The sequence below is a fragment of the Cebus imitator genome, unplaced genomic scaffold (assembly GCF_001604975.1).
Source record: "Cebus imitator isolate Cc_AM_T3 unplaced genomic scaffold, Cebus_imitator-1.0 Scaffold61, whole genome shotgun sequence".
NCBI lineage: Eukaryota > Metazoa > Chordata > Mammalia > Primates > Cebidae > Cebus > Cebus imitator.
The window spans coordinates 2820495-2846667 of NW_016107376.1; the positions used below are offsets into that span (position 1 = coordinate 2820495).

The 26173-nt window shown below is 37.3% G+C and overlaps 1 protein-coding gene across 2 annotated transcripts in view; it reads left to right on the forward strand.

Annotated features, from left to right (window-relative positions):
- ST8SIA6 (ST8 alpha-N-acetyl-neuraminide alpha-2,8-sialyltransferase 6) overlaps positions 1-26173 on the forward strand; it is a 132393-nt gene that overhangs the window by 69223 nt on the left and 36997 nt on the right. For both annotated transcript variants that reach the window (XM_017529774.2, XM_037739001.1), the window contains exon 4: positions 24248-24334. In XM_017529774.2, coding sequence (XP_017385263.1) covers positions 24248-24334 — 87 coding nt within the window. The remainder of the gene's footprint in view (positions 1-24247; positions 24335-26173) is intronic.

Genomic DNA, 26173 nt, shown 5'->3' on the forward strand with positions numbered 1-26173 from the left:
GTGTGTGTGTGTGTGTGTGTGTGTGTGTGTGTGTGTGTGTCAGAGTCTCACTCTGTCACCCAGGCCAGAGTGCAGCGGCACAAACACAGCTCACTGCAGCCTTGACCTCCTGTGCTCAAGCCATCCTCCTGCCTCAGCTTCATGAGTAGCCAGGACAGCAAGTGTGTACCACCATGGATGGCTAAGTTGTAATTGATTTTTTATAGAGATGGAGTCCTGTGTAGCCCAGGTTGGCCTCACACTCCTGGGTGCAAGTGATCCTCTTGCCTTGGCCTCCCTAAGTGTTGAGTGTACAAGCATGTGAACCCAGACAATCTGAGACAAGTCTCAGTTAATTTATTTTAGTTATTTATTTAACTAAAATAAATAATATAATATTTATTTAGTTATTTAGTTTATTTTGCCAAGGTTGAGGACAGCCTCAGGAAGTCCTGACAACATGTGCCCAAAGTAGTTGGGGCACAGCCTGGTTTTATACATTTTAGGAAGACATGAGACATCAATCATTATATGTAAGAAGTAACTTGGTTTTGTCTGGAAAGGTGGTGACAACCTGAAGCAAAGGCAGGAAGATTCAAAGTGGCAGTGGGGGGAACTTCCAGGTCACACATAGGTGAGACACAAATGGTTGCATTCGTTTGAGTTTTGGATTAGCCTTTTCAAAGAAGGCAATCAGATGTGCATCATCTATCTTAGTGAGCAGAGGGATAACTTTGAATAGAATGGGAGGCACGTTTTCCCTAAGCAGCTTCCAGCTTGAGTTTTCGCTAGTGATTTGGGGGCCCAAGATATTTGCCTTTCCCATTTCCTCCCTTTTCTTTTGAAAAATCTTTTGGAGAAAGGATTTTACAAAAAAAAATGAGTCTCTGGTCTCAGATTTCATCTGATCTCTCATGGCTAGGATGGCTTATTCCTAGAAAGGCCTAGATGGGTAAGTCCCGAAACTTCATTTTAGCAGGTTGTGAAGTCTCTTGTACTTTGTAAAGAAAATTAGAGGGAGGAAGGGGAAAAAAAGCAACGACAAAGCAAAGGAAAATCTGGAAAAATCGATATAGGCCACATGACTCTGAAGTCCATACATTAGTAGGTAGGTGTGAAAGTGGCTTATGTATGTAAATTGGTTGCTGTTATTTTCTTCTGAAGTTTAAATTGTCCAGCTTCAGTGTGTATGATTTTTAAAAAGCACAGCTTAGTTTTCAGTGACTCCAAATTAGAAAAAATGGAGAAAGAGAAAAAAATAGAAAACATTATTTTGAAGACTTGTAGCCAAGAAAAATTAGAATTTGGTCCAAACTGTAGAAAATAATAAAAGTTAAAAAAAAATTAGGCAAGAGTAGAATCTAACAGGTGTAGTATTGTTTTGAAACACAATTTTTTTCTCTCTCCAGTTTCCCATTTTACTAAAGGTAAATGATGATAGCACTGATTTGCTTATTAGAGTTGGCCTAATTATTTGTATATAGTGCAACAAGAATAATTATTTTTTTACAAAGATTTTTAAATTGGCTTTAATGGAACTCTGTTCCAAGGAAGGAATCTCAGATGAGACTTTTTTTTAAAGCCAAGCCCAGCCATGGATTTGTGCCATCAAATACTTATAAGTTTGGTGAATTTCTTCTCTTTGTGAGGTTCCAAGTTTAACCTCGGGGTTCTGTGCTTGTCAGCAAGTGACATTCTTTATTTACTACAAGTCCCTTATTTACCCTGTAAGGGAACTGTGTACACAAAATATGAGGCTGGTTTTTCCGAGGGCTTTATTGGCTCCATAAGTCAAGTTTGATTCCTTAAAGGAAAGCACCATTCCAGTCAAAGCCTTGTTAAAATAACCAATTTCTCCAATTGTGTCCTGTTATAAATTAAAACAGATTCCTATTACACTTACACAAATAAATGCATTGCCATAAGTTAAGAATATTCACAAAGAGTTTCAAAATTCCAGATAAATCAGGTAGAGAGAAACAAATATGCTCTAAATTTTGTTCATGGGAATACACTAAATTGTTAAAAAGCTGTCAATAGTGCAAAAGAAATGTTTTAAGACTCTGAAAAACAAAACAAAGGATCAGCAAGCATTTTAATCAAAAAAAATAAAAAAGATTGGTTCAGTCCATGCAGTTAATTTTTGTTCTGCTTGATACTCATGAATATTTTAGCTCCACATGAATCCTGAAAGGTTTTCCTGATACCACAATTTCCCAAGTTGTTAGAATCCTGCATTTAAGAGCACCTGTTGAAGTTTTATAGCTGATTATCAAACCACCCTCTAAAGAGGAACAAAACAAGACAATTGTCCATGGATGAAAAAAAGTTTTAAAACAGCCATAGTCAAAAGACACAATTGACAAGAAAATTTGTTACTTCTGTGGCACAGAATAATTTTAACATAACGGTTATTACTGATAATGTACACTAAAATATATCAGAATTACTGGAGTTTCCCATAATTTTGGAACACATACCAACAACATATTTATACAAATACAACCCAAAGAAAACCAAACACCACTTTATATTTGACAATGCTTCCTGTATAGTTTTATGCCAAATAAGCCAAATTATGTCATTTTTGGACTTTAGAGAACCTAATGTCTTAAAGGATTAACTAGATTAGAAAAAGAATTTATAATTTGATTTTAGAAAGTTTGTCAAATATCAAAGGTTTAACACACTTGATTACAAAATAGGATTACAGGTCATTGTAAGGTCATTTATCTAACCAAAGTGATAATTTTCAGGGATTTTTTAAAAAAGTGAAAACCTTGATTCTTTGAGAGAGGAGACTGAATTTTCTAAACAAGAAGCCCTAATAAAACCAGCATGAAGCCAATTACATTTGTTTTTCAAAATGTTGTAAACAATCTATAAAATTTAATCTTGATTATAAAATATAACTTCCACAAGCCTTTTATAACCTTTATAACCTTTATTAAAGAGTTGGTTATGCTTCTAGAAAACCTTGTTAATTTGAAGCATATACTGGTTTTGCATCAGTGTGCCTTTGACACTAATGATTAATTTATGGAGAAATTTATTTCATCTTTCAAAATCGGCCCTTAGGACCTTATGGGCCCACTTCTTCCACAATAGTCCCTGGGCCTTGAAGAGTTGAATAGCTTTAATTACTTGCTCTGTATCTCAGAAATGCAGTTATTTTGACTGGCATCTGCTATGGGGCCTGAATATGAGGCTTTAATTGCTGTCAGTACTTAAAATTTAGCAGGACTTGATGTCCTTTTTAAAACCAGGAGTTAAAGCCCTGTTACTCAATGTTACAAGGACTTTAAAAGCACATACAGGGGCCAGGTGCAGTGGCTCACACCTGTAATCCCCGCACTGTGGGAGGCTGTGGTGGGCAGATCACCTGAGGTTAGGAGTTCAAGACCAGCCTGGCCAACATGGTGAAACCCTGTCTCTACTAAAAATACAAAAATTAGCTAGATATGGTGGCAGTTACCTATAATCCCAGCTACTCGGGAGGCTGAAGTGGGAGAATTGCTTGAACCTGGGAGAAGGAAGTTGCAGTGAGCTGAGATTGTGCCATTGCACTCCAGCGTGGGCAAGGCTCCATCTCAAAAAAATACATGGATGTAATAACCTTAATTAAGAAAAAGATTTTGTTACTGGATCACTGGAACTTTTTTTTTATCAGAAAATACCAAAATAATGAAATATCTATTATTTATTCGAACTTTATATTCTAAATTATGACCAGTTTGTCTACAATTATTTATTCCATTACATTTACCTATTTCATTTTAATAGTTTACACATAAATTGTTTATGAAAACTGTGATAGTCATGATTTAAAGTTATAAAACCACCATTGCAAAATTATAACTGAGACAGTGAAAAAATTTTGACTTGACTCCATCTTGCTCTTAACCTCCTAGCTGTCCTTGTTCATTCTAGGCCACCGGCCAAACTAACTTTGGGAGAAACTTTGTTTATAGTTTAGCTTGGAAACAAAGACGGTAACAGTCCTTTCCCAAAACAAACCTCCTTGTTGTCTCTGGACTAGACTGCCTAAAACCACAGGATTAGAAGTTTTTGTAATCTTACTAAATTTGAGATGCAGCTATTTTCATTAAACTCATATCAATGTCTTACTTATTAAAAATTACACAAGCAAAGATAATTCTGTTTTGGGCTGGGTTTATAGTTTTGTAAACCCTATGCCAAATTTTGACACCTTATAGTATTTGGCAGGGATTAGTATGAAATTGCTTGATTAATAAATGCAAACAAAAATGAAAGCTGGCAATTCTTAAGACATTTATAATATTACTTTACCAATAATTTTAAAGCCAGCTTATTTATTGAAGATTTTACTTAAGTTATATAAATTTGAAAAAGCATTTGACTGGTCTTTTCATTTTTAGTATCTGATTTAAGCACCTTTATGTTTCTTTAAGCCAATTAATTAGAATACTTTTATATATCTTTAGTAGTGAAACATTGTGTACACAATGCCTAAATACATATGAAGAATAATTAGGCATGCCGGTGATAGTACATTTTATAGATTTATAACCCCTCCCTTTTTTCCTATCATAGACTTTCAGATTCTTGATAACCTGTTTCACAACCCTAGGCAGTTGTCCGCTAAATAGCCTTAAGTTTGCACATGAAAGGAAACAACTCAGGTGAAAATCAAATAGCAAAATTTACATCATAAGTCTGGTAGTGTTCTAGAGGGAGACACTTTCATTTCTATTTGAGTCAAATTAAACATAAAATTAAAGTACACTCTCTGCCCTAAGCAGTTTCCAGCTTGAGTTTTCCTTAGTGATTCTGGGGCCCAAAGATATTTTCCTTTCACAGGCATGACTCAACACTCCTGGCCTTCATCCTTGACTGAAAGAAGTGCTGCATCACTGAACAAAAGCCAAGGGTATTAGTAGGTCTTTCGCCTTGTCCTTTTCTCATTCTTACTCTCCCTTTCACGCTAGCTCTCTCTCTCCTTCCCTCTCTCTCCATTCCCTCCATTGGACCCTTTAACTTAGGGATAAGCTATTAATAATCCCCTGCTGTTGTACTTAGAGAACTACAGCTTGCCCAGATCTTTGGGAAAAGTCCCTTTTTTAAACCCTTCTTAAATTCCACCATTGGAACAGGCTGTCATTCCTGCCAGGACTCTATTTTCTATATGTAAGGACCTATAAACTGACTGCACCATGGACTGTACAACCCATGGTAACCTGCACGGATACCTCCAGATGGCCCCCCAGAGCCAGAAAGTCTGAAGTAACAGGAAAACCACAGAAGAAGAGTGGTTAGCTCCTGCAGTGCCTAATTAACTGACCTTGCAACATTCTGCCATTATTCCTGCCTTAACTGATAACCCAACCTTGTGACATTGGACCTTGTGACACCACCCCCGCTCCCCCACAACACTTCCCCCGGCTTGCAAAAACTGTCCTGAACTGTAACTTTCCACTGCTTACCTCAAAACCATAAAACCACCTCCTATCCGACTACCCTTCACTGACCTTTTTTTTGGACTCAGCCCACTCATACCTAGTTGAATAAAATAGCCCGTTGCTCACACAAAGCCTGTTCAGGTGGCCTGTTCATTCAGAGCATGCCTAAATTATAGACTGGTTGGAATAAAGACCTTTGCAAATGCTTCTTCCCTTTCACAATAAAGTCACTGATTTTGGGAGCGGACTTGAAGTAATTCACGCATCAGCGATTTACTGCATGCCAGGCCGGTTTTGATGTTGTTGTTTCGTTTGTTGTTTGTCGGGTATGTGGGTGTTATAAGGATCTTCCTGAAGCTTTTCCTGAGGGACTTGAGTTCCAAACCTCTTGTGGCGCCTTCCACACATCAGGCATGTGACAAAATGATGCATGAAAAGTAGAACAAGAAAATTGGTCTTTGCTCTGCCAGACCCTGTGGAAAGCTGGCTATGCTCCTTGACAGATGTGTAAATTAGTGAGTAAAACTTGACTTTGACTCTGCAGCGCTCTCTGACATTACCCGTTTTTGCTTTCCAAAGTGACAAAAGTTTTCAACTTGAGGGTGACAAATATCTGTGTGTTTTTGCAAAACACCTGAGTCAGCAGAGGGAGAAAATTCTCTAATCATGGAAGGCATCTTTTTCAAGGCAGAGAATTTGACAACTCTTTGATGTGCATCAACAAAAGTGGTAACTGCAGTATGCTAATTAGAACGCTGGGTGCCCACACCCCCATATTTGCCCTCTCACTTCTTCTCTGTTGTTTTCTATTTGGTGCTAAGACCTTTTCTCAGCTGTTCTTTAGGGGGATGTCTTTCCATTAAACACATGCAATTTCAGCTGGCTCATATAATTAGACTGTACTGGTATTCTATTTGGCAAAGGTCTAGAGAGAGCAGACATGAATTGCCTGTTGTTATAAAAGTGTTTTTGCACACAGGAGACTAATTTTTTCAGTTGTATTGTCTATGGTCAGGGATTGTGTGTTCTATAACCAGCGCTATTCCAGACTTGGGGAGTACAATGGGGAAAGCCATTCAGTGTACAGTGATAAAAAAGTGATTTCATTTTCTTAGAAATAATTATCTGGTCTTATTTTTGTCATGGTCTGTTAGAGACTTAGAATTTTCTTTCTTCAGCCTATGTGTCCCTTTCACATTGCTAAAGTAGCATTTAGGAAGATGGAGTTATAGTGGGAGGGAAAAGTGTCCCTTTCCTTCCCTAGTCTTAACTATATTTTTTGAATAAAAGAAAATTAAGCAGTTGCCATGAGGAGAACAAATGGGGTCTTGTGTGCCATAATTCTCTGTTCTGTGTGTTAGATTGTGAGCTCCAAAAAGAGTGGGACAATGTCTTGTTCACACGTCTGTCCCGTGGTGCCAATCACAAGGGTTCGGCACACAGCAGTTGCTCAATAAATTTTTGTTGAATAAACAAATAAATGAACGAATGTATTTCTTAGGTTTTCAAAGAATTTTGATACTATCTCTAATTCCTAGATTTAAAAAAATTATAAATCTATAAACCAACACTGTTTTGAAACCAATTTTAACTCCTTTGACTCCTTCTCTTACTTTGGGTCTCTACTTTTCTGATTTTTTTTTCTACCTCGTCCTTTTCCCTTGAATGTTTCTCTGCCTTTCTGCAGCTCTATTCTTTCCAGTAGGTTATCTCCCAGATAAAATATTATACTGTATTAAAACTCCTTATCGTCATCTTATCACTGCGAGTTTGCTCATTTTTCAGTATGGCAAACTTATTACTTGTAATCTTTCTTGCTTATATTTTTTAGAAAAATGTCTCTGTGGATATCCAAGCTGTCCATCTTATTCCTCATTGCCTCAGATCAATGAAATGATTTTTCTAAGAGTAGATACTTCAGAGGTGCTGACCCAGGAAACGAACTCATTTCCTTTTCTTGGACTTTTCTGCCTCTGTTGTTTTTACTTTTCTTTTTCATGCTTTTCTTTTCTTTCCCCAAGAGTCCTGGATCCCAAGAAAATGTACCATTAGATTTGTTCAGTTTCTACCATTTGGTCAGAATAGACACCCTGCTCTAACAAAAGCTCCCAAACTCGAAGCCTGAGCAAAACATTTTACTCTCTCTCGCACAATATAAAATGTTCCTTCCTTATCAGGCAACTCTCCTGGGTGGCTTTTCCCCCGGATATTGATTCAGGGATACTGGCTCCTTCCATGTTAAGATCAAGCCATCTTCAACCACCTTGCTGCTCAAAGAGCGGGTACTAATAAAGAGAAAGCCAATACTGCACCTAGCCTGCAGGGGGCGCACATCACTCCCATTCTCACTCCACCATCTGGGACTGGCCCTTCTAAATGTTGGGAGCATGTTGGGGGTTTTGACCAATAGAATGCAAGAGGCGCTGATGTGCGGTGGGTGTTTGGGAACAGAGTGTCTGTTTTGGGCAGCTGTTTGTAGCAACAAGTGTGTGCTACAGAAAGGGAGCCCCAATCAGTGGTAGTCCGCCAGGCATCTCTGCCACATATATGTTAAATAGCTCTACCATTCTCATCAGTCTATTGATTATAGGCCCCTAGGGTGGCTTTTAAAGGTGGAAAGAAACTTTTTAAACAACAGCAATCTTGTGCATCTTCTGAGCACTGGAGCATTTAAATAGAGCCTCTAGTAAGGGACTGAGATGTCTTCTAAGAAACAGCCTGTAAGCCACTGCCCTGTAGCTGTCCACAGAATTGCTAGGGCATGGTGGGCTCACTTGTATTCAGACAGCTTTCTGGGGTAAAATACTAATGCTCAGAATCAAGATTTGGAACATCTGCCTTGCACAGACTAAGTGCAGTTTGTGCCATAGGTGAGTGTCTATGCTTGATGAGCTATTTCATGGCGTACCATTTAAAATCACTGAGAGCAATCGGATTTTCTGAAAGACAGATTCTTCATGGGGTGGCATAAAGCCGTTAGTCAGAAGGCACCGTTTTGCAGGGTGAAATGCAAAGGGAACTGAAGACTAGCCCTAAGTGTTCTTCACTCTGTTATCCTGGGGAGAACAACATGACCTGATTGCTACTTGAAAAGAAAAGGCATAAATTATGGCCGATCAAACTTCAAAGAGCCCAAATGTGAGCATATCACTTGACAGCCTGCTAACCACGCAAATAGTCTTAAGTTTCAAGCTGTCCAGCAGGAAGAAAGATTTTTGATCATAGACAAGATTTTCTTGGCCTAGAATGATGTATGACTTGTTTCTGTTCTGCTTTAAATCTGTGGTGCTTTGATTGCTTTTTAAAGCAGTGTGCACGTTTTTGTCTTTCTGCTCACCTCTGACCCTTTAACTTGCCTTTTCTGACCAGTTTTTAAGAGTTCCAGGGCTGGGCATGGTGGCTCATGCCTGTAATTCCATTGTTTGGGGACACTGAGGCTGGAGGATCACTTGAGGCCAGGAGGTTGAGACTGCAGTGAACTGTGATCACACCCCTGCACTCCAGCCTGGGTGACAGAGCAAGACCTTGTCTCAAAATTGGGAAAAAAAGAGGTATAGATTAGAAAATAATACATCAACACCAAACAGCCATTCATATCAACACATTACATTCTTAGTATTTGGGGAAATTCCTATTGGTAATCAAAGCCAAGGTTGTATTTGCTGATATAAAATTTCAAGTTGGGAGGGCAGATGAGCTAATAATAGATATATGTTTTTTGAGACAGGGTTCTCATTCTGTCCCCCAGGCTGGAGTGCAGTAGTAACCTTGGCTCACTGCAACCTCTGCTCCTGGGTTCAAGTGAATTCTCCTGCCTCAGCCTTCCAAGTAGGTGGGATTACAGGCGCCTGCCACCATGCCAGCTAATTTTTGTATTTTTAGTAGAGATGGAGTTTCACCATGTTGACTAGGCTGATCTCAAACTCTTGACTGCGGGTGCTCTGCCCACCTTGGCCTCCCTAAGTGCTGAGATTATAGGCATGAGTCAGCACTCCCGGCCGAGTTAATAATATCGAGAGTATGATAAAAGTATCCGACAGTGTTTGCATTTAAACAAAAGTTACGTCAGATTTATTAAACTGTGGTTTAACAGTCATTCTGTACTTCAAAGAGTACGTGAAAAATAATTACAATCTGAGTTTGAAAGCATAGTCTCTTAAATTATTTGAATTCGTATATTGTTTGTCTCAACAATGAACATGTATGACTTTAAAAAAAATCTAATTCCCTCAGTTGAAAGATAAAAAATGGGATTATGAGTTGTTCAAAGTCAGGCAATCTGTTAGTGGGAAGTTAATAAAGACTGTATTTTTCCGCGCGCGCGCGTGTGTGTGTGTGTGTGTGTGTGTGTGTGTGTGTGTGTTTGCTGTGGTTGTTGACATTAAAAGATAACTAGCATAATCCTAATATGAATTCTTTAGCTAATACTTGGTAAGAGTTCCTTACTATCATTTTTATGATGCTGAAGATTGGAATTGTGTATTATTTTATTGTAAGCACTTGTCAGTGGAAACAAAACTGAATTTTCTCTCAGAGAAAAATGGAAACGCTGCCTTGCTAGTTAGACAGCAATGTTGATTATGCATTCATATCAGCAGGCTTCCTTACACTTCCTCAAATAACTAGCCATTTGAACAAAGCCTTTTTGGGAAGGCCGTGGCAATAAAAATAATCACCCTTGTTTAAAGTCATTGAGAAAGAATTGGAATTATTTTCAATTTTAGAAGTGGCACAGAGAAAGCAAATCTGTTGTTTTCAACATCTTCAAATATAACAGGCAATGTTAAAGGTATAGTTTATTTGCTATTTGTGGTAGCTGGAGCCACAAGGTGACTTGTCATCCAAAAGGCCATCAGGATGACTACAATAGTGGAAAGGAGGACTTTATTGGCAATATCAGTTTGCAAGCTGAAAAGAGAGTCTCCAGCATGCACTGTACGTGCTGTCTCATCAAAGAGAGGAAGAGCAGGTTGGGTTTGATGCCTCACAGGGTCTCTGTTACATGGTAAAGTCAAACATATTCAGCATGTTTTGGGGAAAAGTTATGCCTATTTAAAAGGGGAAGTCAAGTGCATGTGCTGTGTGTGTAACATACATCCCATATTCACTTTGGGGTGGGTTGTAGCATTTAAATGAGGTGGAATTTGGCTCTTTATGTCAAAAGGTGAACTATAGGACACAAACACAATTCGTGCACAGCCTCTGGAAGCTGCTGAAACTGGCTTAAGGTCAGCTGCAGTTGCTTGTCAGAAAACAATAAGGCTGTCCTCTGTCCAATCAGAGTTGAGGTTATCTGGGTTATAAATCAGCCTGATAAATTGCCTGGTAGCTCCTGTTGTTAGGGAGTTTAGAGAGTGTGGTTTTTCTTGCAGCCGTGGGAATTTATGGAGTTGCCGCTAGAACCCCTGAACCCCCAACCTGTAGTTAACTTTTTTTCCCCTAACCTTACGGTTCTTCTTAGTTCATAAAAGGACATCTATTTTGGTCTTTCAGATCAAAGCCTCAAAGATCCTCTCTTCCTGGTATTTGCACACTTCTATAGTCCCTGCCAGCCTAAAGAGGGCTAACCAATAGAATATTGCAGAAATAATGTGTGACTTTCAAGCAAGGTCGTAAGAGACTTTGTGAGTTCTGTGTAATAATGAATGTTGATGGTTACTTTAAGCCACTAAATTTTGGAGTGATTTGTTACATAGTCATGGGTAACTAACTCATTACTCAGTTCATAATCATCTACATTATATTCTTGTCATAATGGCGATAATTATTACTAACACAATTATCAATCGTGATAGTCACAACTACCATTTTTGTGGGCCAACTCTGTGCCAGGTAATTTAAATGTATGTGTAGCTCTTGCAATATTTCTTCAGAGTAGATTTTACTATTTTAATTCCACAAGTGAGACAGGTGAGTTCTGAGGATGGCTTGCAGAACATCAGACAGTTACAAATGGCAGATCTGAGATGTGGATAAAAGTCTTACTATTCTCTTTTCACTACTCCAAGTCATCACTCTTAATGACAGCAAAATTGTAAGTCAGAAATTTAAAAAGATAAAAGCATTGGATTTTGATTTTAAAATGTGAAGCTATTGAAAAGTGATCCAGCGCCAAAATTGTAACACACGTTCCTCACTTTACTTATTTTACATAAGTGTCCATAATGTAAATGTACTTAGATAGAACTGTCCTATGCACCAGTACCCTGCTTGCAGCTGGGTTATGCATATGGTTTTTCTTGGTAAGATCTTGGCTGATGGCTGATTATTGTCATTGTTCAAAATTGGTGTCTGAAAGCTTTGGACATTTTCAAGTTGTAGTCATATATTAAATGTTAATTTCAGAAACACAAAGCAACTACCATGTGCCTCATATCATGGCAAGTACAGAAAGAGTTATTTTCAACTTGGAGAGTGCATTAGACTTAGGAGCTTTTCTAAAGTATACATGGTTGAGAATGGATTTAAAACTCTTGTATGTTAGGAGCATGCCAATAAATATATTATTTCTATTTCTTAGCTGTCCACAGAATATTAAGAGAGTCATATATTTAAACAAATATTTATCCTACAGTGGCTTTCCCTTCTCATTCTTTTATATATATATATAATATATACATAATTTATATATAACAATTATATATATAATTTATATAAATTATATATAATACATATAAATTATATATAATAATTATATATTATATATAATTATATATTAATTATATGTATTATATATTATATATAATTATATATTAATTATATGTATTATATATTATATATAATTATATGATTTATATAAAAATATATATTATATAATTTATATATGTATTTTATATATATGTGTATATATGTGTGTGTGTGTGTGTGTGTGTGTGTGTGTGTATATATATGGAGTCTCATTCTGTCACCCAGACTGGAGTGCAATGGCATGATCTCAGCTCACTGCGACCTCTGTCTCCTAGGTTCAAGCAATTCTCCTGTCACAGCCTCTTAAGTAACTGGAACTACAGGCATGTGCCACCACTCCCGGCTAATTTTTTGTGTTTTTAGTAGAGAAGGGGCTTCACCATATTGTCCAGGTTGGTCTCGAACTCCTGATCTCAGGTAATCTTCCCACCTTGGCCTCCCAAGGTGCTGGGATTACAGGCATGAGACACTGCTCCCAGCCCCTTCTTATTCTTCACTGCAGATTCCTTCTCACATCTCCTCACTTTTGACACTGGATGCCCCAGAATTCAGTCCTCAGGCCTCATTTCTCTTCATCCTCATCCCTCAAGGACCCCATTGAGTCTCATGGTTTTAAATGCCATACTGACAATTCCCAAATTTCTATCTCCCACCTGAACCTCTTTGCAGGTTTGTATGTATCTCTGCTCAAGTCAAAGCTTTCCTGGAATGTCTATAAGGGATCTCAAAGCTAGCCCATCTCCTGGACTTCTCTCTAAACTTTGCACTTTAGCACTCTTCCCTGTTATCAGTTAATGACATGTCTATCCTGCTAGTTGCTTAGACCTGAAACTTTGGAGTTATCCTTGATTCCTGTCTTTTTAGCCATACCACATCCAGTCTATTGTCAAATCTTATTGGCAACCTTCAAATCAAATCCAGAAGCTGCTGATTTCTTCCTAACCCCACCTCTCCCAGTTTGGTTTAAGTCACCTTTATCCCTCTGCTGGATTATGGCAAACATCTGTTAATTTTCTCCCAACTTCCATCTCTTGCTCTCTTAAAGACTATTTTCAACAAAGTAGACAGAGGGATCGTATTTATGTAAATAGACAGATAACTTCTCTGCTCCAAAGTCTTTCGCTTTCACTCAAAATAAAAGACAAAGTTCTTTTAGTGACCTTCAAGGCCCTTACAAATGCTTCTCAAAGATATATGTAAATGTTTGCCATTAACAGCACAAAGGAAGTAGTCTGGAGCAAAGCTATACTGTGCTATAGAAATGATAAGAGATGATAAAGTAATAATGATAACAAGGTATAGTTGGGTTTGTAACATTAATAGGTATAATATTTATAATAATATCATAATAAAGCAGAAAAGGAAACAGAGCTATATAGGAATAACGTTTCTATGTATCCCTGCAATTAAACTTGTATAAATTTGAAGCTGGTTCTGATAAGTTAAGATGTACATGGTAAACCTTAGAGCAACCATACTGAAAATAGTTAAAATTATTAAAGATGTAAGATGCTACATTAGAAAATATTTACCTAAGTCAAAACAAAGCTATAAAAGAGGACTAGAGAAATGGAAAAAAAAAAAAAACATGAAACATACAGCAAACAAAAAGTAAAATAGCAAACATAAATCTAACTATATAAATAACCAATAAAATTTGAATGGATTAAATCACCCAATTGAAAGTCAGAGATTGTCACACTGAATAAAAAACATGATCCATTTCTATACTGTCTACGGAAGACACACTTTAGACTCAAAGATATAACAGATTTAAAGTAAAAGGATGGAAGAAAGATACATTGTGCAAATAGCAACCACAAGAAAGCTGGAGTGGCTCTACTGATATCAGACAAAGTAGACTTTTAAAATAAAGTTAAGAGATAAAGATTTTATAGTGATAAAGGTCATCCATTAGCAATGTATAATAATTGTAAACATGTATGCACCTAGTAACAGAGCACCAAAATACATGAAGCAAAAAAAGAGAGAAACAAGTCAACAATAATAATTCAAAACTTCAATATCCACTTTTAGTAGTTGATAGTACAATGAGAGAAGATTAACATGGAAATAGAAGACCTGAAGAACACTATAAATCAACCAGACATACAACACTCCATGTAACCACAGACTGTGATGATCTAAATACACACAAATCGTTCTCCAGCATATACCATGTGTTAGATGATTTTTTTTAAATGCAGCAAATTTAAAAGAATAGAAATAATGCCAAGTATAATATCTGATCACAATGAAGTGATATTTGAAATCAGTAGCAGAAAAACAATTTGGAAAACTCAGAAATGGATGTGAATTAAACAACGCATTTCTAAATGTCCAGTGTATCCAAGATGAAATCAAAAGTAGAATCAGAAAATACTTTTAAGATGAATCAAAATGAAGACATGGCACACCAAAACTTATGGGATGCAGGGAGTAATAGATAAAGGATACAGAATTTTTTTTTGAGGTGCTTAAAATGTTGTAAAATTGACTGCAGTGATGTTTGAAGATGTCTGTGAATATAATAACAACCATTTAACAGTATGCATATGCTTGGTGAATTGTATGGCATACAAATTATATCTCAATCAAGCTACTAAAAACTTTAATGTGTCTACATATCACCTGTGGGATTTTGTTTCAATATAGATTCTAATTTTGTGGGTCAAGAATGAGGCCGGACATACGGCATTCTTTTTTTTTAATTTATAAAGAAAATGAATTTTTTTTTTTTTTAATTTTTTTGAGACAGAGTCTCACTCTGTCACTCAGTCTGGAGTTCAGTGGTGTAATCTTGGCTCACCGCAACCTCTGCCTCCTGAGTTCAAGCGATTCTCCTGCCTCATCCTTCTCAGTAGCTGGGATTACAGGGGCCTGCCACCACACTCAGCTAATTTCTGTGTTTTTAGGAGAGACAGGGTTTCAACATGTTGCCCAGGCTGGTCTCAAACTCCTGATCTCAGGTGATCCATCTGTCTTGGCCTCCCAAAGTGCTGGGATTACAGGCATGAGCCACTGTGCCTGGCCAAGAAAAGGAATTTCTTTCTTAAGCTCTGGAGGCTAAGAAGTTCAAGGCTGAGGGGCTGCTGAGGGTCTTCTTGCTGGTAGGGACTCTGTGTAGAGTCCCTATCCTATGTGATACCAATACCACTAGTCTCAGGCCCACACTTTAAATAGCAAGGCCAAGAGCATCAGACTTTTATTACCTTTCTGATCTCATCTCCTGACACCTTCATGACTGGATTCATGAGTGACTGAGAGATGGATTATAGCCACCCAGATCATTTTGTGTCCCTCAAACACATCATGCCCACCTCTACCTCCAGCCTTTGCAATTGTTATTCACCTTGCCCAGAATGCTCTCCCCACACTTGCACCCCCTTGTATTTGCACAGCTTACTTAATTACATTTTTCAAGTATGCACTCGATTATCACCTCTCAGGGCTTCCTTGGCCGCTCTACAAAACTGCAACCCTATTCCTCATACTTTCTTTCCCTGTTGTCCTGCTTTACTCTTTTTTTTTTTTTTGCATTACTTAGTACGTTGAAGTACCTAGCCCTTTAACATGCTATTAATGTATGTATTATTTGGGTTTGCTGTCAATCCTTACTACAATGTAAACTTCACAAGAACATCGATGTTTGTGTTCTGTTGCTTATTACTGATGCACAGAACAGTGTCTCATGCATAGCAAGTGCCCAGTAAATATTTTTTCAGTAAATATGTGAAAATAAAAGGATAAGCACTATAGGGATATGTAATAGATATAGGGGTGGTACAAAGGAGAGTCAGGAGGGAGGGAAGGCTCCACTTTGCTTATGTGAGTTGGGACAACGGAAGATGAAAAAGGTTAATAGCCACTCATCTATGGCTTAAAAATCCTAGCAGGTGTTCTGTGTGTGTTTGCTCTTTTGCTATTGTAACTTCAAGAAATGATGAAATAGCAAATTTATTGGTTCTATCAGACTCTGCAATGTATAGGACTTATTTGTAAAAACTAATGGTATAAAATCATTAAATTGTCACTTTTATCTCTGGATATCCTCTTATAGGTCTGGAGATTTCTTTCTATAAACTTGAAAAGCAGGTCATCATTTTTTTCATCTTTAGAAACCTTATAGTGATTGTGTGACAGGAGGAAATATGAAAATCTTAAACATCAGACTCATTATTTGTTTATTCATTCTCTTTATCCTGGTGATGTATTTGCAAGTTGCAGATATTTGTGAAGAAGAAGTGATATGGTTTGGCTGTGTCCCCACCCAAGTCTCATCTTGAATTATAGCTCCTATAACCCCCATTTGTCATGGGAGGGACCTGGTGGGAGGTAATTCAGTCATGAAGGCAGGTTTTCCCATGCTGTTCTCATGATAAATAGATCTCACGAGATCTGATTGTTTCATAAAGTGCAGTTCCCCTGCACACACACTCTCTTGCCTGCCACCATGTAAGACATGTCTTTGCTCCTCCTTTACCTTCCTCCATGTGTGTGAGGCCTCCCCACCCATGGGGAGCTGTGGGTTCATTAAACCTCTTTTTCTTTAGGAATTACCCAGTCTTGGGTATTTCTTCACAGCAGTATGAAAATGGACTAATAAAAGAAACTTCAAGATACTGAAAATTCTGTTTTGTGTTTTGCTGTGAGCCACTGCTTGATTTTGGCATTGTATCACATTTTCCATTGAGGTACAATTCGATTACCCCAAAATAATGCTGAGAAATAGCATCATGAATAGATTGCCATTTGTGTTATAAATTATTGGCTGATGATCCAGATCTATCATTCGTGTGTTTTCTTCTTGCTGCACGTACTTGAGGCTGACTTCCTTGGACTACGTTAACAAATGCACTCTCTTTCTCTTACCCTTTGGCGTCTGGTTAGGTTCAGCCTATGGGAGTCATTGGCAGGAGAGTGGAAGGTGGAAGGAGAGAGAGAGATTGGGGGATTTACTCCCCTGGATCCCTCTCTGTGGGCTGGGATTAGGGACGACTGCATCTTCTACCAAAGGCTATCAACCTTGTCTTCACCTACGGTCACAGCTCTCAGTCGGTCACCTGTAGCTTTGGGGGTGGTAACAGCTCTTTCACTCTACGCTGCTGATGGCCCTAGGGTGCTCCACCAATCTGTGTAGCTTCTCCTCCATCACATCCCACCCCTTTGTAAATAGATACACCATGCCCTCTTGGTTGGCTAAGGTTAGTCACTGCTGACAGCATTTCCTAGCACATTTTAAGTATAGGCTTAATACCAGCACCCGTTCTAGAACAAAGGAATCATCCCTTAAAAAAAAAAAATTCTGGCTTTTTCAAATAATACAGTATAGCACTTTGGAGATTTCATTGGGGCTGTGAAGATGCACTGGCATCTTCAGGAGTTAATCTCTGAAGCTGCTTTCTAATATTATTTAACTTGTCTGAGGGACATTAAAAGATACAGAGAAAATAAGTTTCAGACCCCCTTTCCCCATGCCAGTTGACAATACCCATGACACTCTAATTAGAAGTTACCATCATGCCTGGTTGAAAACAATGTAAATTGAAGTCTTCTACCTTTAGTGGATAAAATGTCAGAGCCACTGCACAGCTCAACTCAGTCTACCTGCCATACGCTTCTCCTAGATTCGCTTTCCTACGCTCATTAGCTATTCCTTGAAAGAGTATTACCCAGTGGAAATGATTGACTATATTGACTGAAAGTCTTGTAGCACTGCGTTCATTTGCAGAATCTATTTTCAAGCAGAGCTGAGCTCTTCAGGGGCTTGGTGAAAATGCTGCAAAAGACTTTTTGATCTACACAGAACACCACTGAGAAAACTACTGACTTAATATTACTATGTTATCCCCACCTATTTCAGTAGGTGAAAGATGGTTGGCTTTCACCATGAAGAGACGTCATAGGAAACCAAATCAGTAACTCGGCTGCTTAAATAAGACTAATAAATGAGTATCTCCAAGATAACTTCTAGGCACATAGTAAGTATCCAATACAGTAGTCCCCCTTGTCTGCATGGGATATGTTTCAAGACCCCCTGTGAATGCCTGAAACCATAGACAGTGCAGAACCCTATATATACTATGTTCTTTAAGCCTGATAACTGAGACAGCTTCAAAGTAACTAAGTCAGCAGGCAAGTAACATAGACAGGGTGTATCTGCTGAACAGAGGGATGATTTACATCCCAGCCTGGATGGAGCAGGATGATGTGAGATTTCATAGGCCACTCAGAGCAGTCCATGATTTTAAACTTATGAATTGTTTGTTTCTGGAATGTTCCATTTAATATTTTTGGACTGTGGTTCACCATGGGTAACTGGAACTGAAAAAAATGAAACCATACATAAGGGGAAACTGCTGTGAATATTTAATCATTTAATTAATTAACCATAAATTATAGTGTTTGAAAAACCCTCTTTATATCTTAATTGAAATCAAACTAGTCACAGCATGTGGTTCTTCATCTTCAAAGAGACATTTCTAGAAAAATGTTTAAAATTTTAATATGACATGTATTATCATTTAGTAGGTTATTTATAATTTGTGACTCATTTTGAATATTACTAATAATGATTTAAATAGGCATTATTTATTCTTTTGAACATAACTTGCTGCATTATTTAGTGTGATTTATTGTATGTCTTGGGACAGAAAACATTTCTGTTGGGATTAATTTTCAGTTTCTTTATGAAAATAGATGAGCTACAACATGATATATTGGAAAGAGCCAGAATGTGAATCAAAGACATGAGTTTAATTCTTAGCTCATCTACATCCAATGCAATACTGAGCAAACTGTTTATCTTCTCAGAAGATTTAGTTTTGTCACCCAGAAAAACAGATAAGATATCTGAAGCAGAGCGACCTCCCAAGATTTTAGGGTGATATGTAAGTGTGCAGAAAGTATGATGCGATTTAGAACATTTTACTTAGCAGGAAGCTTTTGCAGAGATGCACCTATCACCAAATTGGCCCACAGCTATAGCATGCATGTGGTTTTAACACCTCAAATGATTTTTGGTTGCAACCATGCTTCCATTTTATAATTGCGATGATCCTATGGCAATCTTAATTTTCTAAAAAAACTGTTGGTGATTTAACTTTCACTAAAAAAGGGGCAACCACTTAGAAAAAAATTCACTTTGATATCCCTTATTCTTTTTTCTTCCCCTCTATACTGTCAGAGGATAAAGCTTCATTTCTAGATGGGATGTAAAAATGACTTTTGAACACATAATCTCAGGGGGTAAGTAGCCTGAGTAGTCTTCCAATTGTAAAATGTCCAGAAGTATATCTAATAATAGATGGGTCTGCTATAAGGTATTCACTTGGTTTTACATATCAGTGACCATAAAGTCAAAAGCCATTTTATTCAGCTAACTTACCAGTAAACTTAGATACATTATGATTGATGTCTTTCAATATTAGGTTAAATTGGAACCAACTGCAATATATGGGGAGATGTTTAAAACAAAATATTTTAGACTATCCACATTCTACAATGCACATTTTTTCCCATTTGTCCATAGATGGTAATTTTAATGTTCTATACTAAGCTCAATATACAGGCAAGAATGATTGCAAGAAAATCTCTGCTTTTCAAGTAAGCTAAAGTAAAAGTATAATATACTCAGGAGCATTTGCACACAATTTTGGTGGTAATAAAGTCACCTTTAATTTTGCAATGTAGTAGTTGCTATTTGGATATTATATGATCGTTTCGTATAACCCAGAGCCACTCTGGATCAGTCTTATTTGATGAGCTAGGTGTGGTGGAAAAGTCTCACCTGGCCTTTTCAGCAAGCTTCAGTGAAGCTCAAACTATGGGGATAATGAATGGGTATGAGCCAGGCCAACAGGCTTCTAGCTGGGATGAGAAGTATAGGAGCTATGGTGAGCTCATTCATGTTTTGCTATTAGCTTGGGTGGAGGGGGGAAGCAGAGAAACCTGATTTGTCAAATTTGCTAATTCCTGTGGTGTAAATGCTCCCACTTCAGCTGATTTCAGGCTACTAATCGTTTAATAGCCTGTTCACAACATTCCTGGAAACTTAATGGTCAGCTCACACAAGCTTGTGTGAGCCAACTCCAGCATAGTAATAAGATACAGTGTGGAGGAAGGGACAAGAGGATCCCCGTACCCACACCATGTCAACAGAAAGGGCTGAGAAAAATTACCCTCAAGTCCAAGAGTCAGCCAAAAAGAGATAGGGATTTACCGTATTCTTTGTTTTTAAGTTGCAGAGGTTAGATCACTACTACCTAGCAATATAACCCCCTTTCTCCATTTCCTATGTGAACTCATTGGCAAGTTCTACATTGGTCACTATTGAGAGAGCTCAAAAAGGAAGATGGGTACAGTCAGTGTATGGGTTACTCATGGAAAAAGGCGGTAGTAGTTTAACAGGACACATACACACACGCAGATGCATGCCTTCTTTAATGCTAAGAAACTGGGAAATTAAGAAGGGTGAATTGGATTACTGGACTGAGAAATCTGACTAATGAGCTATTAAGTTCTAATGTGAGAACTCTCAAGCAATACAAATGAAGAAGGGCTGGGCTTTAAATGGGAGATGTATAAATAGAAAAAGTCAGTGGAAGTCAGTACTGAGGGAAGTTTTAAGTGGAAGCCATAATCCAGGCTTGGAGCTTATTCCGAATAATTTATGACCTCATTGCATGTTATATTTATATTTAAACATGCATTTCCTAGGTTAACAAAAACAAATCAGCATGTCATAGGAATTGTGCTGGTACAGAAAAGGTCAGACCTCAAAGTCCTGAGGGGAAGGGAGAGTCTGAGAAACCAACATGCAAACTCATAATTAAATTCAATGTGAGAGAGGATATTATAGAAATGTTGGTCAAAGCAGTCTAAGTGAGAGCTCATAGGAAGTAGTAACTTATTAACTATCCAGGAAACTCTTTAAAAAAGCATATCAATTTAAATATACTCTAGGTTCATAATAAATCAAATTTCAAATTTTAGATATTTGATCCTTAAAAATGGCTGATATATAGTGCTTATTATCTTAGTTATTGCATCATGGAAAATATAATTTTTCATTTAGTAATAAACATTTAAAAATTTTTTGAGGATAAATAATGTTCAGTGAGCTTCCTCTTAAGTGAATAATTTGTCAAGTGCTGGCATATGTTTACATTTCTACATCATCATTAGATGATGATGTCATCTCTGAATAAAGACAGTTTTACTATTTCCTTTTTAATCTGGATAGCTTTATTTCCTTTTCTTCGTTATTGCATTTGTTGGACCTCTGATACAATGTGGAATAGACATGGTGAAAGTGGACATTTTTGCTTTGTTCCTGATCTTAGGGGGAAAGCATTCATCATTCAGTCTTTCACCATTAAGTGTGATCCTAGCCATAGGTGTTTTTTTTTTGTTTTTTTTGTTTTTTTTGTTTTTGAGACGGAGTTTCACTCATGTTACCCAGGCTGGAGTGCAATGGCGCGATCTCTGCTCACCGCAACCTCCGCCTCCTGGGTTCAGGCAATTCTCCTGCCTCAGCCTCCTGAGTAGCTGGGATTACAGGCACACACCACCATGCCCAGCTAATTTTTTGTATTTTTAGTAGAGACAGGGTTTCACCATGTTGACCAGGATGGTCTCGATCTCTTGACCTCGTGATCCACCCGCCTCGGCCTCCCAAAGTGCTGGGATTACAGGCTTGAGCCACCGCGCCCGGCCCATAGGTGTTTTTGTAAATGCTCTATCAAGTTGTGGAAATTCCCCTTTATACTAAATTTTCTGAGAGATTTTGTTATTGTTGAATGTTGGATCAGGTCAAACCCTTTTGTGTACTGAGATCATTATTTGTGTTTTCTTTTTGAATCTGGTAATACAGTAAGCTACTTTGATTGATTTTACAATAAACCAAATTCCTGATACACACCTCAGTCGGTCACAGTGCTTTATCCTTTCTACATGTTGTTGGGTTCAACTCAATAATATTTAGTTGAAGATTTTTTGCATCTATCTTTATGTGAAATGTTGTTCTGCCTGTTTTTTTTTTTTTTTTTTTTTTTTTTTTTTTTTTTTTTTTTTTTTTTTTTTTTTTTTTTTTTTTTTTGTATCCGGGTAACCCTGTTCTCATACAGTGAGTTGGGAGGTATCTTACCCCCTTCAATTTTCTAGAACAGTTTGTATAGAATTGGTATTAATAGTCCTTAAATGTTTGATAAAATTCTCCAGTGAAGCCATTTGACCCTAGTGTGTTTTGCTTTGTTTTGTTTTGTTTTTTTTGTGGGAAGAATTTTGATTACAAAATCAATTTTATTGGCTATAGGCTTTTAACAGCTGTAGGACTATTTTCGTTACCAATTTCTTCTTGTGTGGGCTTTGGTACTTTGTGTCTTTCAACACATATATCCATTCCATCTAAGTCACAAAATATTTTGGCATAAATTTATTATATTTTAATGCTTTTAAGATTCTTAGCACTCCATCCTCTATCATTTCTGGTACTGTTCATTTGTATCTTTTCTCACTTTTTCTAATCAGTGTGATAACAGTTTTATCAATTTTATTGATGTTTTCAATGAACCAGCTTTTGATCTCATTAAATTTTAAAAATTTTATTAATTTCTACTCTAATATCATTTTTTTCATTAATATTCTTTGCTTGGGAATATTATTTCCTTGCTCAAAAATATACTATCAATAAAGTCCTTCTAACTTTGTTTTAATGATTCTTTTTTTTTTTTACTTTTATTTGCTTATTTATATAAAATATGCTTCATGTAGACAACATGTGGACTGGTTGTTTCTTCCTCCTCCTCCTCCTCCTCTTTGTTTTCGTCTTAGCCTTCCTCTTCATCTTCTTTTTCATCTTCTTTCATCTCCCAGTTTGACATTTTTTGCCTTTTAATTGGTATGTCTAGATCATTTATATTTGTTGAGATTAGTCAGACGGTTGGATCTAAGTCTGCCATCTTGCTGTTTGTTCTCTATCTACCTGTTCTTTGTTCCCTTCCCTCTTTTCCTGCCTTCCTTTGGATTGAGTATTTCTATGATAACATTTTCATAATTTTGTTTGGTTTTGCTGGTTTAGATGAGAAGAATGCATCTTTTTCTTATTGCTGTCTGTTGTCAAATGATTTATACCACTTCTATTTCTACTTCCTGTCCTCTACCTCTTTCTGGCCTTTGTTGTATAGCTGTCATGCATTTATGTCTACATATATAACCACCCCCTCAAACATTATTATAGTCACTTTAAACAATTATCTTTCAAGAAGACAGAAAAGTAAGAAAAAGTCTTTCATAAATATTTACATATTTTCCATTCCCAGTAGTCTTCATCATGTTCTGTTAATCCAGCTGTTGGTCTGGTTTCATTTTTCTTCTCCATTTTGTTTTCAACATATATTCTATCTCATCGTTGTAGAGCCTTTGATCACTAATAGCTGGCAACTAATGAATAAGTTACTAATTGAAATAAAATTTAAGAGTTTTCTCACTCAAAGGGATATTTGCATTTCAAATGAGAACACAAAGACTAAAAGATATTCTGTGCTTTAGGAATTAATACTTAGTGGTGGAATTTCAGATAGGGAGGGATCTACTGGGGACTGGGATCCTGCTCCGTGCTTCTCAAACTGTACCACAGTACCTATAGATTATTATGTCAGTAAACATCACTCTCAACAGTCCAGTCTCGGTGTTGAATGTACAGTTCAAAATTAAAACTTAAGATAATTATCTGGAAGAAATTTTTGTCTATACATTCCAAGGTAAATGTAAGAACTTGAGAGTCTGAAAAAATCTATTGACTACATATTTATGGCAAACATCTGTAAATATATATTTGTCAATTATTTCAAGGCAAGGTGAAATGCCCACAGGATGTAAATATGAGTTGGTGTGCTGTCATGGTTTTCAATATATACTTCACTTATGATATATGCAAACTACAGATCCCTAAACCAACTTAATAATCATTTATAAATTGTATATTCTTGGTGTTTTGAAATGAGTATGATTTTAATTATTCCTGCCTCACCTTATATCAAAAAATATTTATAGACTAAAATGAGATTATAAAAGTATCTTCTAAGAAGATTTACATATGAAATCATTATTTTCTAATTATATCGACATTTACTTTTTAGGTATTCAGAGAATGACTACCTTCAGATTATCACAGATATACAGAGTTGTCCATGGAAACGGCAAGCAGAAGAATATGCAAATTTCAGGTAAATTTTTTTTCATTAAGAATATGAGATTTTTAAACTGTCTTGCTCATTTGCTTTGTAGAAAAATCGGCAATATGTTGTTAAAAAGAGAAGTAGAACCAACCCCAGGTGGCAATGAGGCCTATGGGATTCTAAGACCCTCTCATGAGGCATGGGCATTCCATCCCCATCTCTTATGTAGAAATTTGCATTACGTTACTGTTTTCATTATTTAAAAAACCCCAAATTCAAAAGAAAGATTTTATTATGTTTTTAAGTTATATTTTAGAAGATGCTGTGTTTTTTGGTACCATTTACATTTGTTATTTTTTTATTTAGTAAATAAAATGTGATAGCATTAAAGAATGTTTGGAAAACATAATCCATAATCCCATCACTTTAGAACAACTTTTGTTTTCTGCATACACTCTTCCAGTTTTTCCTCATTCACTTTTTAACACAAGTGACATTCAGGGGTATGAGTTGCTCTAAGTAATAACTCAGGGAGGAGGTGTCAACTGGCAAAACCAGGTTATCACTTGACCATTGTAGGGTTGTGGTTGGAAAACTTGTAGCCCATCCAGGCAAAAATAAGCTTTGTTAAAGCAATATGCAGTGAGGGAGAGTCAATACTTATCTGATAGTTCTTGTCACCCATATCTCCACATATCATAGATCAAGGTCAGTGATCTCTGTGCTTGCTTGGTCTAGATTGCTCTGGTTTTGGTTTGTGAGGGGGGCTTCTTTTCTTTTCCCTCCTCCTTCCTCTTTGTCTTCTTTTTCTTCTTCTTTCTTCCTTCTCTCCTTTCCTTCTCCTCCTCCTCCTTCTTTTTCCTCTTCCTCTTCTTTCCTCCTCCTTTTTTTCTTCTTCCCCCTTCCTTCCCTCCTCTTCTTCCCTCCTCCTCTCCCTTCTTCTTCTCCTCCTTCTCTTCCTTCTCCTCCTCCTTCTCCTCCTCCTTGTCCTCCTCCTCCACTTCCTCCTCCTCCTCTTCTTCTTCTCCTTCTCCTCCTCCTCATTCTCCTCCTCCTCCTCCACTTCCTCCTCCTTCTCCTCTTCTCCTTCTTTCTTCTCCTTCTCCTTCTCTTATCCTTCTCCCTCTCCCTCCTCTTCTGCCTCCTCCTCTTCCTCCTCCTCTTCCTCCTCCTCCTCCCTCCTCCTCCTCTTCATCTTTCTTCTTTCTTCTTTTATCTCCTTCTTTCTCCTTCTTCTTCTTCTTCTTCTTCTCTTTCTTCTTCTTCTTCCTCCCCTCCTCCACCTCCTTCCTTTCCATATTCTGATTCTTTCCTGTACAGTCCATTGCAATTTCATCCTATGCCACATTATTTTATTCTATTATGATCCAGAGACAGGTCTTTATCTTTACTCATTATTTTCAAAGTTTACTTGAAGCATTAAACTTATAAAAATGTTACTAAAGAGACTTTGCTTTCCCCTAAAATACTCTAAGAAATATCTGCTGCATGGTTCTCTTTTGCATGTGGGAAGATAATTCTTCTTGTTTGCCTTGTGCAGTGGCTCTGCTGTTCCTTTTTTAGTCAGAATATGCTGGTATAATTGGACCAACGTCTTTGATTCTGCTGCTAATATGAGGGGGTTCTGTTCCACCCCTACTGAATGAAAGAGTACCTTCCTGGTTGTGTCAAAGCCAAAAGTGGGTATCTTCCCTCCACTGGATAGACACATGGATGCCATGACTTCCTGCAGGATACCATTTAGCACCTTTCCTACCTGATATTTTAGGAAGAGAAGCTGGAAAGGGGATTCCTGTTTAACTATTTTATTTCCAAGATGTTTTATGCTATACAATTCTATTTAAGGCTGGATTTAAGAGGTCCTGGTGGCAGGAAGATGAGATTGAA